Source organism: Suncus etruscus, chromosome 11 (genome assembly GCF_024139225.1).
Source record: "Suncus etruscus isolate mSunEtr1 chromosome 11, mSunEtr1.pri.cur, whole genome shotgun sequence".
NCBI classification, from domain to species: domain Eukaryota; kingdom Metazoa; phylum Chordata; class Mammalia; order Eulipotyphla; family Soricidae; genus Suncus; species Suncus etruscus.
In genome coordinates this window covers 47,912,274-47,937,131 of record NC_064858.1, presented here as the reverse complement: position 1 = coordinate 47,937,131, position 24,858 = coordinate 47,912,274, and the positions used below count along the sequence as shown (strand labels likewise).

Below are 24,858 nucleotides of genomic sequence, written 5' to 3'. Positions count from 1 at the left end.
CCACCAAGACTGGCAATTCTTTTTGTTTCCTTGCCCCCCTACACTAAGAGCTTGCTTGACTTCAGCTTTATCTTACAAACTGGACTAGTTCCCATTGACCTGAGACAGTGGGACTTAATTGAACATAGGTTTGGATCCTCCTAGTTATGTCTACCAGCCCTTCAGCTGTCTCAATTTTTTTTCTTTTTTTGTTTTGTCTTAATTTTTGTGTCCCTGATGGGGAAGTGCTTGGCTGAGTCTCTGCTGACTCCATGGGATTGTTACAGTTGCTTGGTGAGCACAGAAGCAAATAGTAACTGCTGACTTTTTATTGGGGTGGAGGGATAGTATATGTCCTTTTGGCTACCTCTAGCTGCGTTTTGGATTTATTCCTGGCTGTGTTCAGGGTTTACTCCTGGTTGTCCATGTGGTTCTGGTGATAAAATGGGGTTGCTGCAAGCAAAGCAAACATCCTCTTATATTGTATCTCACCCCACTGCTGAATATTTAGTCTCTCATATCCTAAACCATCTGGCCAAAACTTAAGTTTGAGCAACCGCTGAGCATCAATGGGTGTGGCCCCAAGACAAACAAGTTCAAATCGAGTTTATTCAAAACAGTCTTTGGATGGCACCATCTGAGCTACAGTTGACAGATGAAAGTCTTAATTTTGAAAAGTCAAAAAGCTTTATAAACTTTCTAGGTATAAATGAGACTTAGGAACTATTAGGATTTATTGATCAAGATCGTAAAGCTATTTCAAAAGTCCTTAGCCATGAAATAACCAAAATAAAGGCAATGTACTCCAAGATCTTAAGTGTCTGGCCCAGCCAGCCATGTGCTTGTGTGACATACATACATACATCCCAAAGACCCCTGGCAGAAAAAGATTCTAGTTGGTAAAAATGAGATTTCATTTAACTGCCAACATACTTTCTAAGTAGCAGGAATGTTAAAGTTCCTTCATGAGTATTGTAAAAATGTACATCCTGGCATCCTATATGGTTCCCCAAGCCTGCCGGGAGTGATCCCTGAGTGTAGTTAGGACCAAGCCCTGAGCAATGTTCCAGGCCAAAAGCCACAATTTTCTGGGTCCCCCTCCTATTTAACAATCCTAATCAGAAAGCAAGTGAGATTTTGGGGAGATTAGACTTTTATATGAGGATCTCAAAGTTGATAGGTGAATTATGAGGGAATGGGGGGGGGGGCAGAGTGGCCAGTTACACTTATTTAAAAAAAGCTACAATTGATGGTAGTGAATCTATAGTGTGTTTTTATCCTGAAGATGGAAATTCTAGGAGAGTTTTTAGTAACTTACAAGCTTTTATTTTCTATACACTATTAGGTGTTTTGGGGGAGGGGTATAGGACAGCAATAAAATCGATCTTTTATCTGATGTGAAAGATACCCATTGAGTGAACAATGGTGACATCTTATTAAGGATCATGAAAGGCTGTATATAAATGTACTAACAAATATCAATGGGAGAAGAGCCAAATAATCAACTTAAACCTGGTTCATTTGTATTAAAAAAGCTCCAAAAGTGTTTCCTTTTTTTATTTGATGTTTCCAAATATATATATATATATAAAAATTCAAGATTCTTAACACCAATTATTTCAAATGACCATGCAATCCAACTTGAAGTGTGTACAACGATTACTTCCCTATTTCGGTTTTGCTGCTTTATACAACTGTGATTTATGGTAGGAAACCTGACTATGTGCTTAGGTGGAAAATGCCACCTTAAAATTCCAACCATAAACATGCAGGGTAGTTGCTTGCCATTTGTGTCTAAAAGTCAATTTATTCTTAGCTAGCAGCTTTGCTTTTATATAGGAAGCACATGGAACCAGTGACCCCCACCCCCAGCATGAACAGCCTCCAATTTAGAGTTGAGATAATATTATTTGTTGTAATAGATTGAACTGTTGCACCTGGATATGTAGGCGCTTTCCTTTAAACAAGTCTGAGGACCATCTTTACTCTGATTTTACCAATATGGGTTCTGAATAGTGAAGAATCTCATGAAGAAAGAATGACAACTGAAGTATCTGCTGCAAAATAAATACATTTCTTGCTGGTTGCACAGACTATATGGTGGTATGCTATGTGCCACAAAGAAAATCCTGACCTAAGTGGTAGTTCAAATGTTTCTGACCAAAGAAAATTATACAATATATATATAGCTCACTTTTAAGAGATGACAGACAATACTGTACATATTTTACATGTAAAATACAGAGTTCAAGAGTCTATAAAATAAATTCATGCAGTATTACCTCTAAATATCATGTACAAGATAACCCATTGCCCCAAGTACTTATGAAAGTATTTCAGATGGATGAAGCAGTCTTATATACAATAACAATCCAGTTTCTCTGTGTCCAGGATATAATTTGAGGACATTTCAGAAAAATTTGAGAAAAATTTTTGTATCTGCTAAATATTGACATAAAATAGTAATCTGTGGGGTTTTTACTGTTTCCTTAAAAACCACCAAGAAAACAACTTGTACAAAGGAACATATAAAAATTCTGAATGATCATATTTGATCAATTATATAATTTAGAAGAAAAAAGGCATTAGCTGTAAAATTTTCTACTTTACTCATTCCTTTGACAGTATTGTGAACTAGTATTTTTAGTTACGCTGCATTTATGGCACAAGATTTCACTTTCAAAACTGGCACCAATTTTCATTAAGTGTAACAGCACTATTTTAGCAGCAATGATTTATTTTCTTTTTCTTTCTTTTTTTTTTTTGTTTTTGGGCCACACCCAGCACACTCAGGAAGTTACTTCTGTCTCTGCTCAGAAATCACTCCTGGCAGGCATGGGGGACCATATGGGATGCCGGGATTCGAACCACTGTTGGTCCTTGGTTTGCACTTGCAAGGCAAACATCCTGCCACTATGCTATCTCTCCAGCCCCAGCAATGATATATTTAAAGGCTAGCAATTTAGAGAACAAATTATAGTCATACTTAACTCCATTAACATATTTACAAGACTCAAGTCCACATACTGAATCTTATCCCAGTCACTGTGCCCCATCTTCCTTTTCTCTCACCTCATATCATATTTGGCTGCTGAACACAGAACTTTCAGACTAAGCCCTATGTGTTTAACAGGGGAGTCCTACTTTGCTGTAAGTATCAGAAAGTAATTCTTCATTCAGGTACATTCCAGTGCCATGGAAGTTAAATGATAGCTAGTACCTAAACCAGTAAATCAGCTGAAGGTGCCCATGCACACTGATGAACAAGGCTAATTTGGTGCTGACTGGGTCTCCACTCACTGGCTGGCATTTGAGGTCGGTTAAACGTTGGAATGAAGAGATAACACTAAATTCAAAAGCAGAAAATGGGGCCGGAGAGATAGCATGGAGGTAAGGCGTTTGCCTCTCATGCAAAAGGTCATCGGTTCGAATCCCGGCGTCCCATATGGTCCCCCGTGCTCGCCAGGAGCGACTTCTGAGCATGGAGCCAGGAGTAACTCCTGAGCACTGCCGGGTGAGACCCAAAAACCAAAAAAAAAAAAAGCAGAAAATGTTTTGAAAAGTGACTTACATCGAGGGAAATTTGGCTCTCAGGTATTCTGTTTCTAGGAAGATTATGAAGAAAAATTGGCATCTGAGCCTTGAAACTCAAGATTCCACAAATACAGCTTTCATGAAAAGATGACGTATTTACTACGTACATTTTGTTTACAACACCCCCCCCCCCCCCAATCACCTGTTCTAGCACAGACACGTACGTTTAAAGACTTAAGAATTCTGGGTGGAAATGGTCATCTCAGATAGCCAGTGACATAAAACCAGCTGTAAAATCAAAATGATCTGATTGACTCCCCGCCCCACCCCAGCAAAGTAGCAAATTTGGTTCTTAGTCTCAAAATAGTTACTAGACCAGACAAAGTTCAAATGTGGAATTTATGAGCTAAAATTATGATCCTTAAACTTTTTAGATGGATTGATGGGTTTCTTTAATATAAGGATTTTCATTAATTCCCACAACAGAATTTATCAAGTATATTTAATGCTGTGAATAAGAAAACAATTCAAGGGGGAAAAGAAGCCCAGATAAGTTGATCTAACAACAACAACAAAAAAAACCAGACTGATGTCAAATGGACAAAAAAACAAAACAAAAAACCCCAAACAAAAAAAATGCTGTGTATATGTGAAAGACAGCTACAATAACCTGAGGGGGTGGGATGGGGCACACAGGTAAGTTATCTAAAAAGTCCACATGGCTTTGGCTTATTTAAAATATTTTACACTATTTAAAAAAAAAATATCTGAAAGTATCTGAAGAACATGCAAGTTGTTTGAAAACCCTGCATGACAAATTCAGACAGTTTGCAAGCGTCATTCAGATGTTTGCTAGGGAAAATAAAGAAGCCTTTTCCCAGTGAGGTGGCCCAGGCGGGAGAGGGCCCCCATCTGCCTTATCTGATACTGGAGGGCAACCCGGGGGTCTGTGCAGCAGCGACAAACAGCGTGTTGCTCTCGGCCAGGGACGGTACACTGGCATTCCCATTGGTTGGAGAACAACTCAGCTTTAGCTTTTCCAGATATTCAGCGTGTACAGGCTTATGACACTGGAGAACTTTGATGGCATCTTCGACTTTGAACCATTCTCTTTTTCTTCCTGGAAATCAGTAGATTAGTTACTATACGATGATTCAGATGTGAAGTTTTTTACTGGTTTACAATGTAGCATTTCTATCTTAGTTTATAGCAGTGCTCACAACACAGTTTAGTATCAGCAGCATCAAGACATTCCTTCATTTCTGCCACTCTGTTCCATACCCCTTAAGTCACCTTACATTTTAGAGTCTAGAATTTAGTTTCGAATAACTCAATTTTAGGAGTCATTTTTTGATTTTGGGATGACACCTTGAGATACTTGGGTGGAGCATGCAATGCTGGAAATGGTCCTTAGGTCATTCCTCAGCAAAATATGTCCTCCAAACTTCTGAGCCCTAACTCAATTAACTGTTTTTTTTTTTATTTATGATTTACAAAGTAGTTCATAAGTTCCAGGAATTGCAATGAATTCAACTTTTACAGACTAGCACTATTAATAAACAAGTCATACACTTAACAATAGTCCATATCCACCCCCAAATAATGACTTTACAGGAATTCTCAGATAATTCAAATGTGGAAATGTATGCTGATTCTCCTTCTTTAAAAAGAAAATTGGGGCCGGAGAGCTAGTAGGGCGTTTGCCTTAGACGCCGCAGGATGGTGGTTTGAATCCCTGCTTCCCATATGGTCCCCGAGCCTACCAGGAGCAATTTCTGAGCACAGAGCCAGGAGTAATCCCTGAGCGTTGCTGGGTGTGATCCAAAAACCAAATAAATAAATAAATAAATAAATAAAATAAAAATAAAATTAAGGGCCAGAGAGACCAGTAGATAAGTGTTTGCCTTGCACAAAGCTGGTCCAGGTTCTTTTATCCATGGCACCACATATGATCCCCCTGAGCACAGCCAGGAGTAAGCCCTGAGCACAGCTGGTTGTGGCCCAATGTTCAGCTCCCCAAATAACCCCTCAAATCTCAATGTGATTCTTAGGACTCAGAGAATTCAAAGGAATTCAAAGTAAATCTCAATCTGGAAAGCAAATAAACAAATGATTCTTAGGAGAACTCTATGGAAAACTTACCTATATTAACAGAATCTTCCCAATCTTCTAAAATTTCAGTGACGGTAAGAACATAAACATATGTTCTGTGCTTTCGGTCTTGGTTCTGCTTGAATATAAAAAGAAAAGCATTTTAATCTACATGAACTAAACATGTACATTATTTTAATAGACAAAAAACAGTCTGGCATACTGCTAATCAGCATGGTATACTTGTCAACATAAGGTATTTATATTCAGTTATATAATCCAGTCAGCAGAAGAGAGTTTATGTAAAAAAGAACACATAATTCATTTCTAAGTTGCTAAGTTTTTAGCACTCTGATTTTTAAGACTGGGATGAAACCTCTGTTAAATTGTATTTCTGGTTTTTATCCCATGTTCTTTTCCCTGGGGCTGATCTGGGTAGCCTTTTATCACCTCTACAATAAAGTGCTTACTCAATGGGAAGCCAGAGTGGTAGGACAGCAGGTTGGGCTTTTATCTTGCATGTAGCCTGTAACCCCCACATATGGCTCCCTCAGAACCGCTGTGCTATCTCTACGGCTCCACCATATACTTAATTCTTTTTAATTTTTAATTTTTAATTATGAGAACAAAGATGCAAAGAAAGAGGACATGGTAAAGTTACAGTGGAAGGACAATCACCCATAAACAGAATTCTCAGAAGTCCCCTTGCTGGTATCTTAACTTTGAACTTTCAGCCAAAGAACATTAAGAAAAATAAAACAGAACCAATGTACAATTACTTTGTCCCTCAAGTTCCCAGATTGTAATACATAATATTTCTTAGCTGCACACAAAGCAATGTAAAGCCATAAAACTTATGTAACTCCTTAAACATTGAAGGCAAAGTACTTTTTTACACTTCCATGCACATGCATATTAGTTTAAGTTAATCTCAAAAGTTTAAGTCGGTTGTTTTTCTTAAGGATTAGTCAAAGGAGTACAGTAAAAACGGTGTTAGAGTGGCAATTATTGTTTGCATAGGCCCACCAAAATATGGGGGACATAAAAAGGAAAAGCCTTGGCCTAAATACAAGAAGACCCTACGCCTGAAGTTTCCTGGCATAAGACCAACTCTAGGTTCCAGGCAAACTAGTCTGTCCAATCCAAGTCATTGTCTGTAGTGCCAATACAGTTTTATTTTTCACACAGTCTCTGTTGTTGGTACTTAATTCTTACCCATAGAACACACATAGAGTTATAAATATATGTGTAATTTTGTTTCTTTTTTTTTTTTTGGCCACACCCGTTTGATGCTCAGGGGTTACTCTTGGCTAAGTACTCAGAAATCGCCTCTGTCTTGGGGGGACCATATGGGACGCCGGGGAATCAAACCGTGGTCCTTCCTTGGCTAGCACTTGCAAGGCAGACACCTTACCTCTAGCACCACCTCACTGGTGTATATGTGTAATTTTTGCCCTAATTTTTCTCACATAGGTTATTCCAAATAACCTGAGCAATCCACTCAAATCTTACTCCTTCCTTGGCTAAACATAGCACAATAAGTTAAAAATGTATTTAACTTAAATGTGTATTCTTGAGCTGGAACGATAACCTGGTAGGGCATTTAATTTGCACGTGGCTGACCCGGGACAGACCTGGGCTCAATCTGCAGCATACCATATGGTTCCCTGAGCCTGCCAGGAGTGATTTCTGAGTGCAAAGCCAGGAGTAACCCCTGAGCACCACCAGGTGTGGCCCAAAAACCAAAAAGAAAAAAAGAAAATGTGTATTCTTGAAGCTGGAGTGACAGTACAGCAAGCAGGACAAAGGTATTATAGACCTGCAATGCAGTTTTCAATTTAACCAACAGATGGCGTTATTTAACTGGCCAGAGAATGACAAAAATCAAATTCTAGTAAAGTTCTTGTCTAGGCCTTTCCACTAGTTTTTGGTTTGGGGGCCACACCCAGCAGTGCTCAAGGGACCATTCAGTGCCTAGGATTGATTCAGATTTAGCTACCTGTAAGACAAGAACTTTAACTATATCTTTCATGCTGAAGTGCTAATAAAATAATTTCTTCTGAATTACTGTAATAATACCTAAATGAAAATTTATATGGTTCTATGAGAAGGATGGAGCCAATTTGTAAAGTAATATTGTGGGGGAAATTTACATTGTGTTAGCATTCATCTATCTAGCTCTAAATCTTAGATGCAAGTGGCTGACCAGGGTTCAATCCCTGGCACCCGATCTGGTCCCCTGAGCCCATCAGGAATGGTGACTGATTGCTGAGCAAGGAGTAAGCCAAAAACACCATCAGGTCTGGACTAAAAAATTAAAAATAATTCGAAGTATTGGGTCTCACCAGCGGGCCTCATTCCTCCACAGAATGCCGATTCCTCCCAAATTCCCTCCTGGATCCAAATTCTAGCCTGTCTCCAGTAATTGGGATTATGTAAAGAATAGAAATCTGTGCTTGTGCGTGTGTGCATGTATGCACGCGTGCATAAAATTGATGGATTTATTTTTGATTTCGGGGGGTATCAAGATCAGTGATAATCAGGGGGTATACCTGCACCCAGGAATTATTCTGGGAGACCCTAAGGGATGCCAAGGATTGAATCTACATTGGCCACATACAAGGCAAACATGCTACACACTTCATGACTCCAGCCCCCTGTAAATTTGGGTTTTAAATCTTCACACAGGTCACTGTATATGTATATATATTACATATATGTAATATAATGTATGTATATATTCTAATGTTTTCACGCTAAAGGCAACTGGGTGCATTTCTAGACAGGAGTCACAAGAGACAGTACCTAAAAAAAGCTGTCCCTAAACCATATTAATGATTCAAGAGACAAGTAGATCTTGGCTTTACTGTGCTGTCACAAAATGATCACTACCTATTGCTGTGTATAAACTGGTGACACAGAGATTATCAACTTTATTTTCTTCCCACTTGGTCCATGATGGCGACCTGGCCACCCTGATCATTGGACAGGAATGTCTATTGCAGGGTGGCCAAACTATTGGCAAGTTTAGACAAAGTCCACTGTATTCTTCCGCAAAGGAGGGTCTGTAACTCACCTCAAATATGCCCAGGAGTCGGCCCAGCTTTCCTTTCACGCCGGCCTATTAACGAAGAGTAAATTCAGAATTGTTACCTATTTGTAACAAAAAAACCATCAAAATTAAGTACAACTGGCCTTGTACCACCAAGCCCACTTCTGTAAAGTTGTTTTGGGCTGTACTATAGCCTGGTGTGTGGTTTGCTGGTAAAACAAGGTTCAACTTAGTCCACATCCAACTATCATGGTCTCTCTCCCTCTTCTCTGTGGGTTTCAGGGCTCACATGCATGATTAGCTGTGGTACTCCCACACTTTTGGGGTGCCCAGGGAGCCCCACTCCTGCTCCTGTGCCTCCACAGCTCTTCATCATCCCACCCCTTTTGAGCTGTAGTGCTCATGTCCCCTGGAAGCATTCTGGAGTTGGTACATTTTGCTACTGGGCCAGTAGCTCTGCCGTGGCAGAGCTGTCTGACTTTGCTGGCACAGGCTGGCAGCCAGAAGTTCAAGTCCTTATGTCATTTGCCCATAAAAGGTTGATGCCCCCTACATCCCCCAATTGCCCATATACACTGGAGCCCTGCTTCAGATCTGCCGTTGAAAAGGCAAGGATCCAGTGAAAATTAGGCCAAATTCCAGGAATGAATCAACTTTTCTATATGGATTAACATTGTTCTTAGCTACTATTTTTCCAAACATGCACACCGCTTAGTATGCATAATTCTCTACTGCCACCCTCTCCCAGAACAGTTGTCCTGGGACAAACAGTTGCTCCTATAACTCATGTGATCAACTACCAGACCACCAGAAACTCGAGCATGCTCCTCACTCACAATCTCACTGTCCAATTCACACGTTTGTCCTATTTGTCTACCGGGAGCGAGGCCTTCCCTCAAGAGCGCCATGGAACATTATTTGCACGGAGCTAAGTACCAAGGCCCACAAAGGAGCTGTAGCATTCACTTTCCATTTATATTCACTCTAGCTGCTGTTCAATAACTTTTTATAGCACTGAATCTATGCTATTGTACCTGTGAGTAAAAAGCAAAGCCAATTATCAACTCTGAAAAGACAGTAGGGATGTTTGGTTTTGTGCACATGGGCACAAAACTAAGTAAAATGCAGGCACTTTGGTCATTCATTGGACAAGTAAATGATTGCAACACAGTATCAATGTTCTTTATCGATGAGCGATCTGGAATTGAGTCTGATCAGTAAAAAGATATAGCTGATAGATTTTTTAAGGGGGCTTTCACACTGACAACAGCTAATTTACAACAGGTAGAAAAACATTTTTTGCTTGGCAAAAACGCTAGCTGTAGTTAGTTATATGGTTACAAATCATGAAGGGGCTGCGGCTTGGCTCAGTGTCAAAGGACACGGAGTCCCATGAATGTGACCTGCAACACTAAGATGTCCAGATGAAATGAATCAGCAGTCTGACTGGCCTTGCCTTCTCAGTGCCATGGAGCCACAGGACTTGTTTGACTATTCTCCAAAACCCCCAGATAGGGCGGGTGCAAAGGATGAAACTACTCTTTGTCTCACCTCTTCATACACCTCTCTCACAGCAGCACCACCAGGCTCCTCTTCAGGCTCCATGCCTCCTCCTGGGACAATCCATTGGTCTGGGTACCGACTGCTGCTCACCAGCAGTACCTGCAAGACAACCACTTGCTAAGACACGCTCTGAACAGAAGCAACATCCTCAAAACTTTAAAGGCAGTAAGTCTCTAAGATTCTCTTTAAAAAAAAATTATTTTTAGGTCATACCAGGTGTTGCTCAGGGTTTACTCATGGTTCTCTTCAGGGATTACTCCTGGAGTGCTTTGGGAACTATATAGGAGGGATCGAACTCAAGTTGGCTGAGTACAAGGCAAGCACCCCACCCACTATACTATCACTCCAGTCACAAGAGTAACTAATTTTTCAATTAAAACATTTTTTTTCTTGGTCACACCAGAAGGTACTCAGGGAGAACATATGGAGTGCTGGGAATTAAACCTGGGTCAACTGCATGCAAGACAAGTACCTTAACTCTGAATTATCACTCTGGTCCCAAAACTAACTTTGGGGGCCAATATTTTTTAAAAGTCTTCCTCACAATTTTAATGTGTCCAAGTATATATTTTATATTTTGGTTTTTGGGCCACATCTGGAAGTGTTCAGGAGTTACTCCTGGCTCTGTGCTCAGAAATCACTCCTGTCAGGCTTGGGGGACCTTATGGTATGTGGGAGATTGAACCCACGTCAGCCACATGCAAGCAAATGGCCTACTCTGCTATACTATTACTCTGGCTCCAGTATTCAAGTATATTTTTCTCTAATACAATTTTAACACATTTGAAAATTTTATACAAGATAAAATTTACCCTTGTAGTGTATTTTCTTGTTAATATTATTTTAAAAATTATTTTGAATCACCATGAGTTAAAATTACAAATTTGCTTATGTTTGAGTTTCAGTCATACAATGTATGATTTCACCAGTGCATATTTCCCACCACCAAAGTTGGGGCCAATTTTTAAATTTTATTAGATTCCTAGATCACCACTAAAGAGCAGTTGACAGCATTCACAACTACTGTTGTTTTTTTTTTTTATTCAGAATTCGAAAGGTTATCACCAAATCATTCTCAATCCAATGAATTCATGTAAATGATCAGATTCAATGAGTAAACATTTTAATTTTGTGGTAACATCCTTCGTTCTTTATTGGATACAGTGTCCCAAATTTAAGCATAAGACCACTCTGTCCCCTAAACTAAGAACTAGAAGGTAATGACCCCTTAGGAAAGGAAAAAGGTCATTCACAGAAAGCTGGTGTTGAGTGCTTCCCCACTTAAGACCAGCAGGGAAAGAGGAGTACTGTAATCTCGGTTTGAAATGGGGCTGGTTGTCTTGTTTGTTTTGTGTTTGGGGACTCACTTCACCGGACTAATTGGCTACCACTAGCATAGCTCATCACAGTGCTCTAAGCCCACTAGGGGCTGAATCTAGGCTCCCTACTCCCACAAAGTAGGTGATCCAGCCCTTTAGGGTATCTTTTTAGGCCCAGCCACAGCCCAGTTTTTTACTGACACCAGGCTTGTAGTTTTTAAAAAGACTTTTAGTGGAAAAATTACATTTCCATTTTTTCTAAGTAAAACTTTTGAGGGGCTGGAGAGATAGCATGGAGGTAAGGCGTTTGCCTTTCATGCAAGAGGTCATCGGTTCAAATCCCAGTGTCCCATATGGTCCCCCGTGCCTGCCAGGAGCAATTTCTGAGCATGGAGCCAGGAGTAACCCCTGAGCACTGCCGGGTGTGACCCAAAAAACACAAAGAAAAAAAAAAAAAAACTTTTGAGACTCTGGTCATTTATTCATTTTACATACTCTATCTTACCGTCTTCGTGATAACAAAGTTTAAGTTACACAAAACAGTGTGGCATACAAGTCAAAAATAGAACGCAATCCCAGTGGATCTCTGAACAGATCTGAGTTTCACAGGTTGGTATAGAGTCTGTAAAGCATTTGATAAGGTCCAAACACCCATTCATGATAAAAACTCTCAACAAAATGGGAATGGAAAGAAATTTTCTCAATACTGTCAAGGCCATTTTTAACAAGCCCATGACAAATGTATTTACAAAGCAATAATTTATTACAAAGTAATAATCATTAAAACAGCATGGTACTGGAATAAAGACAGATCCTCAGATCAATGAAATAGACTTGAGTATTCAGAGAATGACCCCCAGGCATACAATCAACCAATCTTTGACAAAGGAGCAAGAAACGCAAAATGGAGCAAGGAAAGCCTCTCTAACAAATGGTGCTGGGAAAACTGGCCAGCCACTTGCAAAAAAAAAACGAGCTCAGACCTCTAACATCATGTACAAAGGCCAAATTAAAATGGATAAAAGACCCTGATATCAGACTTGAAACTATAAGATATATAGAAGAAAACATAAGCAGAACATTCCATGACATTGAGACTAAATGCATCTTCAAGGAGAAAATACCACTGTCCACGCAGGTGGAAACATAAATAAATAAATGAGATTACATCAAATTGAGAAGCTTCTGCACTTCAAAGTTAACAGTAACTAAGATATAAAGGCTACCTAAGGAATGGTAGAGACTATTCACCCAATTCCCATTAGATAAGAGCAAATCTAAGATATACATGGCACTGACAGAACTTAACAACAAATAAACATCTAGATAAAACAGTAAACATCAAAAAATGTGAAGAAATGAACAGACATTACTTTCCTCAAAGAAGAAATACACATGAAAAAAATGTTCCATGTCACTAATAATTAGGGAAATGCAAATAAAAATAAAAATCAGATATCTCATGGCACACATCATAAAGAACAAGAACAACCACTGCTGGCATGGATGTAGGAAAAAGGAACTCTTACTCACTGTTGGTAGAAATGCCATCTAGTCCAGCCTTTCTGGAAAACAATATGAATATTCCTTAAAAAATGGACATTGGAAAAAAAAATTGGACATTGAGCTCCCATATGAGCCAGCAACACCACTTCTAGGGATATAGCCTAGGACCACAAGAACATAATACAATAATGCTCTCTGCACACCTATTTTCATAGCAGCGTTTTTAGCAATAGCCAAAATCTAGAAACAACTCAGATGCCTGAGAACAGATGAGTAGCTAAAGAAACTGTGGCACATCTACACATTAGAACACTATACAGCTGTTAGGAAAAAAAAATAAAGTCACAAAATTTACCTATACATGGAATGGAGACTATATATGTTGAGTGAAGTATGTCAGAGATAAACACACAGTAGTCTCACTCATCTGTGAGATTTAAGAAAAATAAAATACAGTAAAGCAGTAATACCTAGAGATAATAGTGATGAGGGCCAGAAGGACCAACCCATGATAAGAAGCCTACCACAAAGAGTGGTAAGTGCAGTTAGAGAAATAACTACACTAACAACTTACCATTACAATGATAGAGAGAAATACAATGCCTGTCTCGAAGACAGGTAAGGGATGGGGGAGGAGGGAAATGAGGTGCATACAGGTGGCAGAAAAGATGCACTGGTGAAGGGGTGTGCGCATTATATATGGCTGAAACCCAACTATGACATGTTTATAAATACAGTGCTTAAATAAAAAATATTAAAAATAAAATAATAAAATACATATGATATTAAAAAAAAGTTTCTGCCTGTCACAGTGTGCATATGGAATGTAAAGAGAGGCCCAGCCAAACCCAAAACAAAGGTTTACACAATCAGTTTGCCCTGAAGCAGAGTTCTCACCAAAACAAAACTGAAAAGCCACCAACAACAGATCAATCCTGAGCAAAAGTTGAATTCCCAGAGTGATTTTTTTTGGGGGGCCACACCCAAATAGCATCAGTGTGCTATCTCTCCGGAGAGAGAGGAGAGGGGTCACTTGAGCTTGGGAGGCAGAGTGCATTCCTAGTGATTTGTTGTCAACCAGGCTTGTGCTTTGAGGCCAGGGTCCAAGGATATGGTGCTGGGATTAGCTGGCACAGCCCGAGGTGCTGTGGTGGAAAAGCAAGGTCTCCCCCAGGGCCACACCTGGAGTACTCAGTGACCAGTCCCCACCAAGCATAATCCCTGGAAGTGCAAGAATCAGGGCCCGGAGAGATAGCACAGCGGCGTTTGCCTTGCAAGCAGCCGATCCAGGACCAAAGGTGGTTGGTTCGAATCCCGGTGTCCCATAAGGTCCCCCCGTGCCTGCCAGTAGCTATTTCTGAGCAGACAGCCAGGAGCACCACCAGGTGTGGCCCAAAAACAAACAAACAAAAACCTGAGCACCAGGGCTGAGGGGGTTGGTAGATAAATGCTCCGGGGAATTTTTTTTTTGTACTTTTGACTCTGACTCCAGGTACCCAAAATTTACTCCAACTCGGCAGCTCTGCTGAGCACCCCCCAAGTTTTGCCCTTCCCAAGAATAAATCAAAATGAACACTAAAAAAATAAAGTAAGCCAATCTGCCAAAAAAAAAAAAAGTAAACAAACATGAACTCCAGTGTATAACTACGAAGTTCAAAGTATTTTATTTCTTGTTACCAGTTTCTTTGTCTGTAAAAAGTATCCTGATGAGTTGAGTTTAAATTTTAAACACCTTAAGCCCTGCTTCTGTAGAAGCTCACTGGCTTCTACAAGCTCTTCTGCTTGCACTACCAACTGAATTGCAGCAGCATATCCAGAATCAGTCTATTCCCAGCTTTGTAGTTACTGAGAGGTAGTGATGAAATAAGGGCAGAAAGACTAAATTATTTAGTGAGACTGAAAAGACTTATTAAAAGTACATTAAAATCTGCAACCAAACTTACATACGAATTTAAATGAAGCACAACTACAAATCAGACTTCACATCTTTTTGTTCTAGTCAAGGAGGCTTCCAGACAACCTATGGTAACAACCCCTGATCGGTCATAATCTCACTTCAGTTAAAATGTGGGGGAGGGTACATGCTGTGGCATATGGCTGACCCCCAACAGGAATGATCTCTTGAGAAGAGGGCCAGAAGTAACCCTCAGCACAAACAGGTATGACAACAAAACAAAAACAAAGCCAAGAATAGCCAGATGAAACAAAAAGTTTATATAAGCATTATTGTAACCAAGAAAAAGTGGGAACTACTAGCATTGTCTACAGGCTGGAGACTTCATTTCATCATGGTTTAGGAATAATCTGGTTTCTATCTGGATGAAATTATTATTCGGCAAAATTTGAGGCCTTAGGGCTGGAGTGATAGCACAGTGGTAGGGTGTTTGCCTTGCATGAGGCTGACCTGGGATGGACCCGGGTTCAATCCCTGGCATCACATTTGGTTCCCCCGAGCCTGCCAGGAGCGATTTTTGAGTGCAAAGCCAGGAGTAAACCTTGAGTGCTGCCGGGTATGACCCAAAAACAAAAAAATAACTGAGGCTTTCTTTAGCTTCTTTGACTACTTCCATAATAAGATAGCTGGTGCAGGTGCTGACCACCAGAAAAGTAAACTCTTACTTAGAAAATGGGAGTTTCAGAACCACTTTTATAATGTTTGAGTCCTTAAAAAAATAAAATTCTATGTCCTATATCTAGGTCAATGACTAGAATATTCCCATTTGCCCAAGATAGTCTTTAAGAATTACATAAGATTAATAATACTGAAAACCCTATTAATAGTGTATGCTTTTCTGAACTAACACTTAAGTTTCTGGTTTCATTTTTTTTTTTGTTTTGGGGCCACACCTGGAGATGCTCAGGGGACCATATGGGATGTCAGAGATCAAACTCAGGACAGCCTCATGCAAGGCAAATGTCCTATCCACTGCACTATCCCTTTGGCCCCTGGAACTAAAATCTTTATCTATGGGTACTATTACTTTTGACTAAACTCCCCCCCCCTCAAATTAGTGACAAGCCCTTCAGTGTTTAAACATGTCACTACATAATTTTTTTTTTTTTGGTTTTTCGGGCCACACCCTTTTGATGCTCAGGGTTACTCCTGGCTCAGAAATCGGCCCTGGTTTGGGGGGACTATATGGGACGCCGGGGGATCGAACCGCAGTCCGTTCCTTGGCTAGCGCTTGCAAGGTGGACACCTTACCTCTAGCGTCACCTCACCGGCCCCGTCACTACATAATTTTAAAAATTCCCACGAATATAGATCTATAAGCTTCACAAATGATTTAGCTAAAACCAAAAGTAAGTACAGAAGTCCCTGTACTTCTGGGACCGCATAAGGAATTTCACTTTATGAATATTCACAATAAAAAAAATCGCATTAGTAAGAAAAAAAATCGCAAAAAGTCCCATTAAACATTTGTATACCCCGAATGGAACTGCTCGGGATATGCTAATGTTTAATGCGATTTTTAGGTAAGCGAATAATCGTTAATACTGCGATATTTGAAGACTGGCCGCAGGCCACAAAATGTTGTACGGAGGGCCGCAAATGGCCCACGGGCCGCGAGTTTGAGACCCCTGCCCTAAAAGTTGATCAAACTATTATGGTAACTTTAAATGTACCTTTCAAAAAGTGATGAAAATGTCTAACACTGGGACTGAAGAGAGTCCTGTGGACAGGGCACTCACCTTGTATGCAGCCCACCTGGCTTTGATGCCCAGTACCCCACAAATGGCCCCCCAGCCCAGCACCCAAAACAACAAAAAAGGTGTAAGGTTCAGGCAGTCAAGCACTTGCCTTGCTTATATAATTCCATGTGATATAGCATATGGTCCCCTGAACAGAGCCAGGGGTCACTCTAAGTACAAAGCCAGAAACTGCTCCTGAAAAGCCCCAGGTGTCCAGGTATGGCCCAATCCCTTCCCTTCTTCCCCTCCCCAGTATGTAATCAATACCTAGCAGTGTGTGTGTGTGTGTGTGTGTGTGTGTCTGGGTTGGACACCTACAAGGCAAATGCCCTACCGCTGTGCTATGGCTCTAGACCTCCTTAGGAGATTTTAATAATGAAACTTTCAATGGTTTAAGTTTGAAAAACTGTACGTTTCATTTAGTATTTGCCTACTCCGCATCACTGAGTTTCAATAAGGTCAAGGCCATTTGGAAGGGGGATGGTGATAAAGAGTAAGAATAAGAGCCACAGGCTGATTTTCAATAATGCACACTGCTCAATGCTCTAAAAATACTATTACTGAAATAACAAAGATGAATTCTAAACACTTATTCAGCAAGTGGCTAACCTAGCAATAGCCAAATAAACAAATCCATACATAGTCCTTGTTGGTTTTGTGGAGACAGCTTGTTATATTAGTGACGTTCAGAACGACAGCTGGAAGCCCAGTCTACCTTCCCAAAGAAGTGGTCCTGGAAAGGCTTATAGAGCAGAGACACTGGGAACACAGGAATTACTCTTAAGACAGGGTGGTTGTAAAAAAACGGCTTCCGAGTAGACCTGGCTTCCTTGATTCAACCCAGCCACCTCTGACCCTCTCTCTGCCATAAGGGATGAAGGCTGTATCAGGTTACCAAACTTCTCTGGCTAACGGCTCCCTTATTTTTTGCTGGGGTAGAGGAATGACTTAAAACAAATAAAGTGCTTCCCCCACTTGAGTCCCCCAAGATCGTTTGAGTGCCAGGGGATGGCACCCTCACCCCATTGTGGGAAACACTCATTTCTAACAGTCTTCACTCTCTTCACTCAGGCCTTCATCTCTGGGTGAGAGGAGGGGTACACCAATGTAACAGAAGATCCTTTCTCCACTCAGGTCCTCATCACTGGGGGAGGGGCACACCAATCGCTAACAGAGGCTCCACTCTCTCCACTCCTGTCCTCCTCATTGCTGGGAGACGTAAGAAAGGGAACAAAAACAAAAATAAAACAACAAAAAGCTGTTGCTGTTAAAGTTCTCTCTAAAGAAGTTAAGCCTTCAGAGCTGGAAGCAAGTGGGATTGTTTACTCCGATTTACCTTTGTTTTTGAGGAGGCAGCTCTTGGTTATAGACTCCCTCTAAAAACCACCATCAGATAACAGCTGTCCCCCCCCTCCAAATCTAAAGCTACCCAGAAAACTCCCTCAGATATCTCCAAACTTAAGGACAAAAGCATTTCTTTTGTGAACTTTAATCAAAAGCAGTGTGGGAACTGCTTATTTTCTTACCAGCAGCACAGTAGGACTCACCAAGCACTTTGACAAAAAAAAAAGTCTAGGTTACAACATGTAACTGAGCTACTTGTGGCTGGGCTGCCATTAAGAAAACTTACGTGGACAAGAGACACAGTGTTATAGAGGGGGTCAGAAAGTCTCCATAAGGGCCCGGAGAGATAGCACAGCGGCGTTTGCCTTGCAAGCAGCCGATCCAGGACCAAAGGTGGTTGGTCCAAATCCCGGTGTCCCATATGGTCCCCCGTGCCTGCCAGGAGCTATTTCTGAGCAGACAGCCAGGAGTGACCCCTGAGCACTGCCGGGTGTGCCCCCCCCACCAAAAAAAAAAAAAAAAGAAAGTCTCCATAAAAAATGTCCAAACCCAAATTATACCACGGGTAGATAGTATTGATCAATAGGGGTGAACTGCGATGAGCGTTGTTTTCTCCTAGCATGTCAATATTTAGAAATCAAAGGCTAAACTTTTACATAGTTGGAAAAAGCCTCAGTGATTCATCAAGACCCTAACAACAACAACAACTACAAAACCCCCCAAATGAAAATACTTTCCTTCGATGAAGGGGTTGGCAACATTTCTTTCCTGTTTAGATAAGGCCACCTTTGAATAGTAGTTTAATTCTGATGAAACTGGTCTCCATTTAAAGGTAATTATCTTCAGGTTTTAAAACTCTGAGGAAGTATAAACCCTAGAGAATGTTTGAAAAAAGTGGCTTGTTGAGTCTAAGAAAAAATGCTAGTAGTAAAATAACTCTACTTACTTCTATTTTTTATTATAGCCCTATAATAACTAACCCATTTTAGCATTCCAAAGGTTCACTACTGTACTTTTCCCATGAAGTCAGATTTTGTGCCTGGTTTTGTAGAACTCAGGTCTTTCAGGAATACTTAATTAGCATTCTCTCTATTGCTCAGGTTTAGGGGATTGAAGGTTGGGAAGACAGCTTGAAGGGCTGGGAGTGTCTGCCTGGCCCTAACGCAATACATGGCACTATGTGGTCCATGTCCATGTCTCTCAACACTGCCACTGAAGCAGCTCAGTGTCAGCCCCGTCACCATCATGCCAAGATCCCCCAGACCTGGAGCATGATGAGGGAGGTGACTTCCGCAAAGGCAATTAGAGCAGTTAGTTCTGATACTATCTGGTCACTTTCTCCATTCCAATTGCCTGGACCACACTTCCAAAGCAAGTTGCTGCATTCCCTCCATTAGAAGTCTATCCAATTTTGTCAGGTCAACCTTAAATAGCTTTAGAATCTAAATGTTGCTTGAGCCAAACTAGGGCGTAGGGTACACCCAGCAGTACTCAGGAGTTACATCCTGCAGTTCTTGGATGAAAGGGTCAGGAGGGTTTGCACAGTGTGCACTTAGTCCAGCTCTTTGAGAGATCTCCTAGCCCAAGAGATGCTCTCGTGCCTAGCAACCCCTGATCTTACATTTATGGTGCTGTTTTCAACCTTAGAAAACTAGGATGCTTGGTTCTTCTTTCCTACTCCGAATCCAACTCCAAAGGATTCGTTCACATTGGATTCTAAACCTAGAGCACTTCTAGTTCATTTGACTTGATTCATTTTCCCTTCATTGGACTCCTGGATCTCATTATCCTGCATTACAGAGTTTGTTCCTTAGAGCCAGCCCTTTCTATCTCCGCATCCCTGATTTGGTTATTTTTTTGGGTGGGTAACATGGCACAGGCAGAGTCATTTCATGGAAGTCTTGGGGCCTGTCTGAAAGGCTAACTCCCAACACTAAGGGGAGTTTCTCACAGAGTAACTTCTTGGAAAGACAATGAAAATAACAGGAGTTCAGAGATAAAGCCTTGCACTCCACACAATCTACCAGCTTCTGTGACCTTGGGATAAGTGAAAGAAGCTGCCCTATATCTTCCCACGTTAATGCTAATGTTTGTATTTCACCAGGTAGACCTAAATACAGAAAACCATCCCCAAAGAACAGAGACTGCTATTAGATTAAACCACCCTCTTTCTCAAACAACCTGTTCCCAAGTGAAGAGCTACTGAGAACTTCAGCACAGGGAGAAACAAAGAGGATTCAGCACAGAGCCTTTTGGAGTCAAACAACCACCATTACTTCACTTCATCCTAAAATAAAATCTGCAACGGTCAAATCTCTCACCTGGAACCTTGTTGTTCTTAGCCCACCTAGGGAATAGTCTCAACCATCCTATACCATTAATGAGAGGGGCATTCAAACCAGGATGCAAAAGCAGCCTGCCTTTGGAGGCCGGGAAACAAACTCTAAGAGGAAACAAAATATTCAGGAAAGTAACTATCAGGATTTGCTTGTAATTGTGTTGTGATACAGGGTCCCATCTATACACAACCAGAGAAGATGCCAAGGAGCTAAAATCCGATGCTAGAGTTGGCTTCTAGTCTTCCCTCAGGGCATAATTCTCTGATAAACTGATTCATTAGGTTTCCCAACCTATAAGTTTTAAAAGTCACAAAGTTAGACACATGGGTTTAACAAGTTCTCCAAATCTTGCCTCCGCCCCCAATCAACTGGGTTACCAGTCTTGCCCTAACTAGAGGTTAAATATTCTGAATTTAACAATAGAAACAATCTCCAAGCAAAAAAATAGCCCATTTACTTTCAGACACAGGTCACTTCGGAAGCTCTCCTCAGACTCTGTCATACACACAAACATATGTAGGTCACTTCAGCTTCCATCCTTTTACACATTCTCCTCTGGGAAGTTACATTTTTACCAAGCCAGATTTCCAAGTCCAAGTCATGGCAAAACTGGTAAATGACCATTACCAAGTTCAGTCTTACAGAATCACAGAATCTCACTCATGGGGCAGATACTGAGCATCCTCTTTCTCGTGCCAGAGCCCACATTCAGAATTAGGAGGAGGATCTCCAATTCTGAACCTACCACTTCCTAATTATGTCATTTGGGCAAAGTACTTATGGCTATGCAATTCTCTCCTCAGCCATAAAGTGGAAATAACCAGCACTAAAAGGATTAAGTGTAATAAAAAAGATCTTCTGGCACATTGGAAACATTCAAGCAAGAACACCAAACACCAAATGAACTACCTGATAAGAGCCTCGGCCTATCTTGACCATTTCTGGCTATTGGAAGCTTTGATAAGTTTACTCTGATTTAAGCAGTCCTTTTACTTAAAAATAAAAGGAATTAGAGTCATAGTACAGTGGGTAGGGCATTTGCCTTGCATATAGACCACCCAGGTTCGATCCTTGGCATCCCAGGTGATTGATCTCAGGAGCACTGCCATGAGTGATCCATGAGCACATATTTGTGTGACTCAAAAATCCGGGGTGGGGGGGTGGTCTCAAATGGCTGTAACTTACGTTGTAGTTATAAATCTTTTTTGCCTTGCAGTTTCTTATTTCACAAACAAAATTCCTCTGAAAAAACTCACAATTCAGGCATTCCACTTATAAGGCAGGTCAATAAAGGAATTGGCTTCTTTAAAAAAAAAAAAAAAAGCCTGCAGCGAACTTCTAAAGCACTTTGACTTTGTTAGCACAATAAGGGCAACTAAGCTGAGTCCAATGATCAGACTCATCCTAACTACAGGGACTGGCAATCAGGAAGCCATTAAATTCCAGTCTCTCAGCCTTAGCCGGTTTTATTGCACACAGCTGGGTATGGAAGCAGAAGAATGTTCTTTTTTTGACCCTTCCTTTTCTAAGAAATTCTAGGAGCAGCAATGCTGAAAGATTTTTACCCACTACCAAGAGACTCCTACTGCCCGCAGCAAAGTTCAAACTGATCCATTTTAAAATTAAATACATACATGAAATGAAAATAAGTTTTAAAAAAATCCTGCTCATCAAGGGATTCTCAAGGGTTTCCCCCTCTCACCAGCGCACTAGGTCAATTAGAGGATTGACACATCGTCTCCAGATGTCAAACCAAACGCATTCGGGACACAGGGACACGAGGGGCTACGTCCCCCCACCCTTCGTCTGTCACTAAGTATCCTTCAATTTAAAAAAAGAAGCAACGGCCTTTTTTGTTTGGGTTGGGGTCACGCCCGAAGGTGGTCAGGTCTTACTTACTCCCAGCCATGCACTTAGCGATCACTCCCTGCGGGGATCAGGGGACCATATGGGAAGCCGAGAATCGAACCTGAGTCCGCCGCGTGCAAGAGCCTTGCCCGCTGTACTTATGCAGCCCTGGAATATCTGTCTTTCTCTCTCTCAATCACACACACATCCTAAACCTAATTATAATCCAGCGTGTGTGAGTTCCAAGGATGCACGCGGGGGGGGGGGGAGAATCATAATGGCGAGAGAGAGAGAGAGAGAGAGAGAGAGAGAGAGAGAGAGAGAGAGAGAGAGAGAAAGAGAGAGAGAGAGACAGACAGACAGACAGACAGACAGAGGGGGAGAGAGAGACAGAGACAGATAGAGAGAGAGACAGAGACAGATAGAGAGGAAGAGAGACAGAGAGACAGCGAGAGAGACAGAGAGAGAGGGCTTTTGTCTCCAACTCCGGACAGCACTGCGGAGTCGCTGCACAGACGTGCCCAAGCTTCTTCCTCCCCCTTTTCACCCCAACCTCAAGCCCCGATTGCGGGGCCCAAAGTGGGTGTAGACGGAGGCAGCGGGGGCTCCTTGCCAGCCAGCCAGCCCACCCACCCACCTTCCAGGCTCGCAATCCTGGAGGTTGGCTGGCCGGTCGGCCGAAGCAGGCCGGGCTTTCCTTTCTTTCCCTTTGCACATCAAACCCCGGGACTCTAGCTAGGCGGGACCCCGTCGGCAAGTCGGGGGGCCTCGTTGCCGCGTCTCAGCTGGCCCAGCTCAGATGCAAAAGAAAAAAGAAAAAGACGCGGGGCTGGGCGAGCCCTTTTGTCTCCAGAATCCGGTAGAAGAATGGAAGGAAGGGGGAAAGAAGGAAAGAAAGGTGGAAGGAAGGAGGGAAAGGAGGGAGGAAGGAAAGGAAGGAAGGAGAAAGGAAGAAAGGAGGAAGGAAGGAAGGAAGGAAGGAAGGAAGGAAGGAAGGTGGAAGGCAGGCAGGAGGAAGAGAGCGGGAGAGAAGAAAGGGCTGCGGGCTCCTTCCCCGCAGCAGGCGAGCGCGGCGGCGCCCCGCAGGTCCGAGGCCGGGCCGGGCCCGGCGCCCCGCGGCCGCTCACCTCGTCCTCCTGCTCGCTCCGGAAGCACAGACACGCCGCCCGCTTCTTGAAGCCCTCGCGGTCGTACGTCCGCGTCTGGTTGGGCTTGAACTTCATCATAGAGGCGGGCTCGGGCTCGGGCTCCCGACCCGGCTCCTGCCGCGGCTGCAGCTGCCCGGCCGCCGCCGCCGCCGCCACCCCGCCGAGCGGGCCGAGGGGGAAGCCGGGGGCGGGGGCCGAGCGGGGCGGCGGCGGCGGCGGCGGCGAGCGGGCCGAGTGGTCCCGGAGCCCCGCGGCGCGGCTTGGCGAGGCTCGTTCAACGAGGCGCGAGGGCGGGAGGAGCGCGGGGCCGTCACTGGAGCCCGAAAGCCGCGGAGGAAGCGCCGCTGCCTCTGCCCGGGCGTCCTCCGCTCTCCATGGAGCCGCTCGCTCGTCGCCTCCCTCTCGCTCTCCCTCTCTCCTGCTCACCGGCCGCCCCTCCGACAGGGAAGAGCGAGGCCGCCGACCTCTCGCGCCGCCGCGCACAGACAGTTGCGAGAACTCGCGCCCACCAGGCAGGCAGCGGCGCCACGGCGGCCTCGGCGCCGCCCCGCTTCCGCTCCTTATTTAAGCGGCACCGGAGGCCACGCCCCCGGGCCCGCCCCCTCCCGCGCGCGCCCCCGCGCCTGCGCGCCGGGACCGTTGCTCGGGGGAGGGAGAAGGGGAGAGGAGGAGCGGAGTCCGGGTGGGAGGAGTGGCGACCGCTGTCGCTGAGAAAGAAGCCCGGGCCGGGCAGGCGGGCAGGCGGGCAGGCTGTGTTGTGCACGGCCTGGGAGCGTGCATGTGCGTGGAAGGCGGCCAACCCTTCCTCCCTGTCTCTAAGTCCCGCGTCTGTCTGTCTGTCTCTGTCTCTGTCTGTCTCTCTGTCTCTGTCAGTCTCTGTCTGTCTGTCTCTCTTTCTCAGAGGACGTTAAATGCGGTCTCCACGGAAGGGGAGTGCAACTCCCCACACCTTCTCAGCGAGGATTTTGCACCCTTAGGCAAGGCCGGGAATTACCGGGAAGGCAGCTCAGGGATGGCTGAAGCAACCAGAGAAGAGCAATGGCCTAGAAAGGTGAACATGAAGGAAGTTCTAGCTTCTGCAGAGGAAAGGATTTACTTTTTTTTTTTTTGGGTGGGGTCGCACCCGGCAGTGCTCAGGGGTTCCTCCTGGCTCTATGCTCAGAACTCGCTCCTGGCAGCTCAGAGGACCATATGGGATGCCGGGATTCGAACCACGTCCTTCTGCATGCAAGGCAAACGCCTTACCTCCATGCTATCTCTCTGGCCCTACTCTTTTTTTGTTTGTTTGTTTATCCTTTGCTTTGTTGTTTTGGGGCCACACCCGGCGGTTCTCAGGCTCTGTACTTGGGAATCAATCTTGACAGATTCGGAGGACCTTAGGGGATGCAGGAGATCCAACCTGGATCTGCCTTGTGCAAAGCAAACGCCCTCCTTGCCGTGCT

General features: G+C 43.1%; 1 protein-coding gene across 2 annotated transcripts; it reads right to left on the bottom strand.

The window, feature by feature from the left end:
• Window positions 1–3,940: 3,940 nt before the first annotated feature.
• NUDT4 (nudix hydrolase 4) lies at window positions 3,941–23,566 on the bottom strand. Of its 2 annotated transcripts, none has more exons than XM_049782849.1 (5): window positions 23,396–23,566; window positions 10,208–10,318; window positions 8,681–8,725; window positions 5,656–5,740; window positions 3,941–4,633 (listed from the first exon to the last, which is right to left on the bottom strand). In XM_049782849.1, the coding sequence occupies exons 1-5, from the start codon at window positions 23,492–23,494 to the stop codon at window positions 4,431–4,433; spliced, it is 543 nt and encodes a 180-aa protein (XP_049638806.1). In that variant the 5' UTR covers window positions 23,495–23,566; the 3' UTR covers window positions 3,941–4,430. The 2 variants fall into 2 exon arrangements, with proteins under 2 accessions (XP_049638806.1, XP_049638805.1); XM_049782848.1 differs by having other exon boundaries at window positions 5,656–5,743; window positions 23,396–23,565.
• Window positions 23,567–24,858: the final 1,292 nt, after the last annotated feature.

Excerpts from the sequence above, each read along its gene's own strand:
- NUDT4 (XM_049782848.1), bottom strand. The coding sequence starts at position 23,494 with ATGATGAAGTTCAAGCCCAACCAGACGCGGACGTACGACCGCGAGGGC. Across the intron at positions 5,744-8,680 it reads GACTCCTGGGCATATTTGAG|CAGAACCAAGACCGAAAGCA; the intron begins GTGAGTTACAGA and ends TTTATATTCAAG. Across the intron at positions 4,634-5,655 it reads GGAAGATTCTGTTAATATAG|GAAGAAAAAGAGAATGGTTC; the intron begins GTAAGTTTTCCA and ends ACTGATTTCCAG.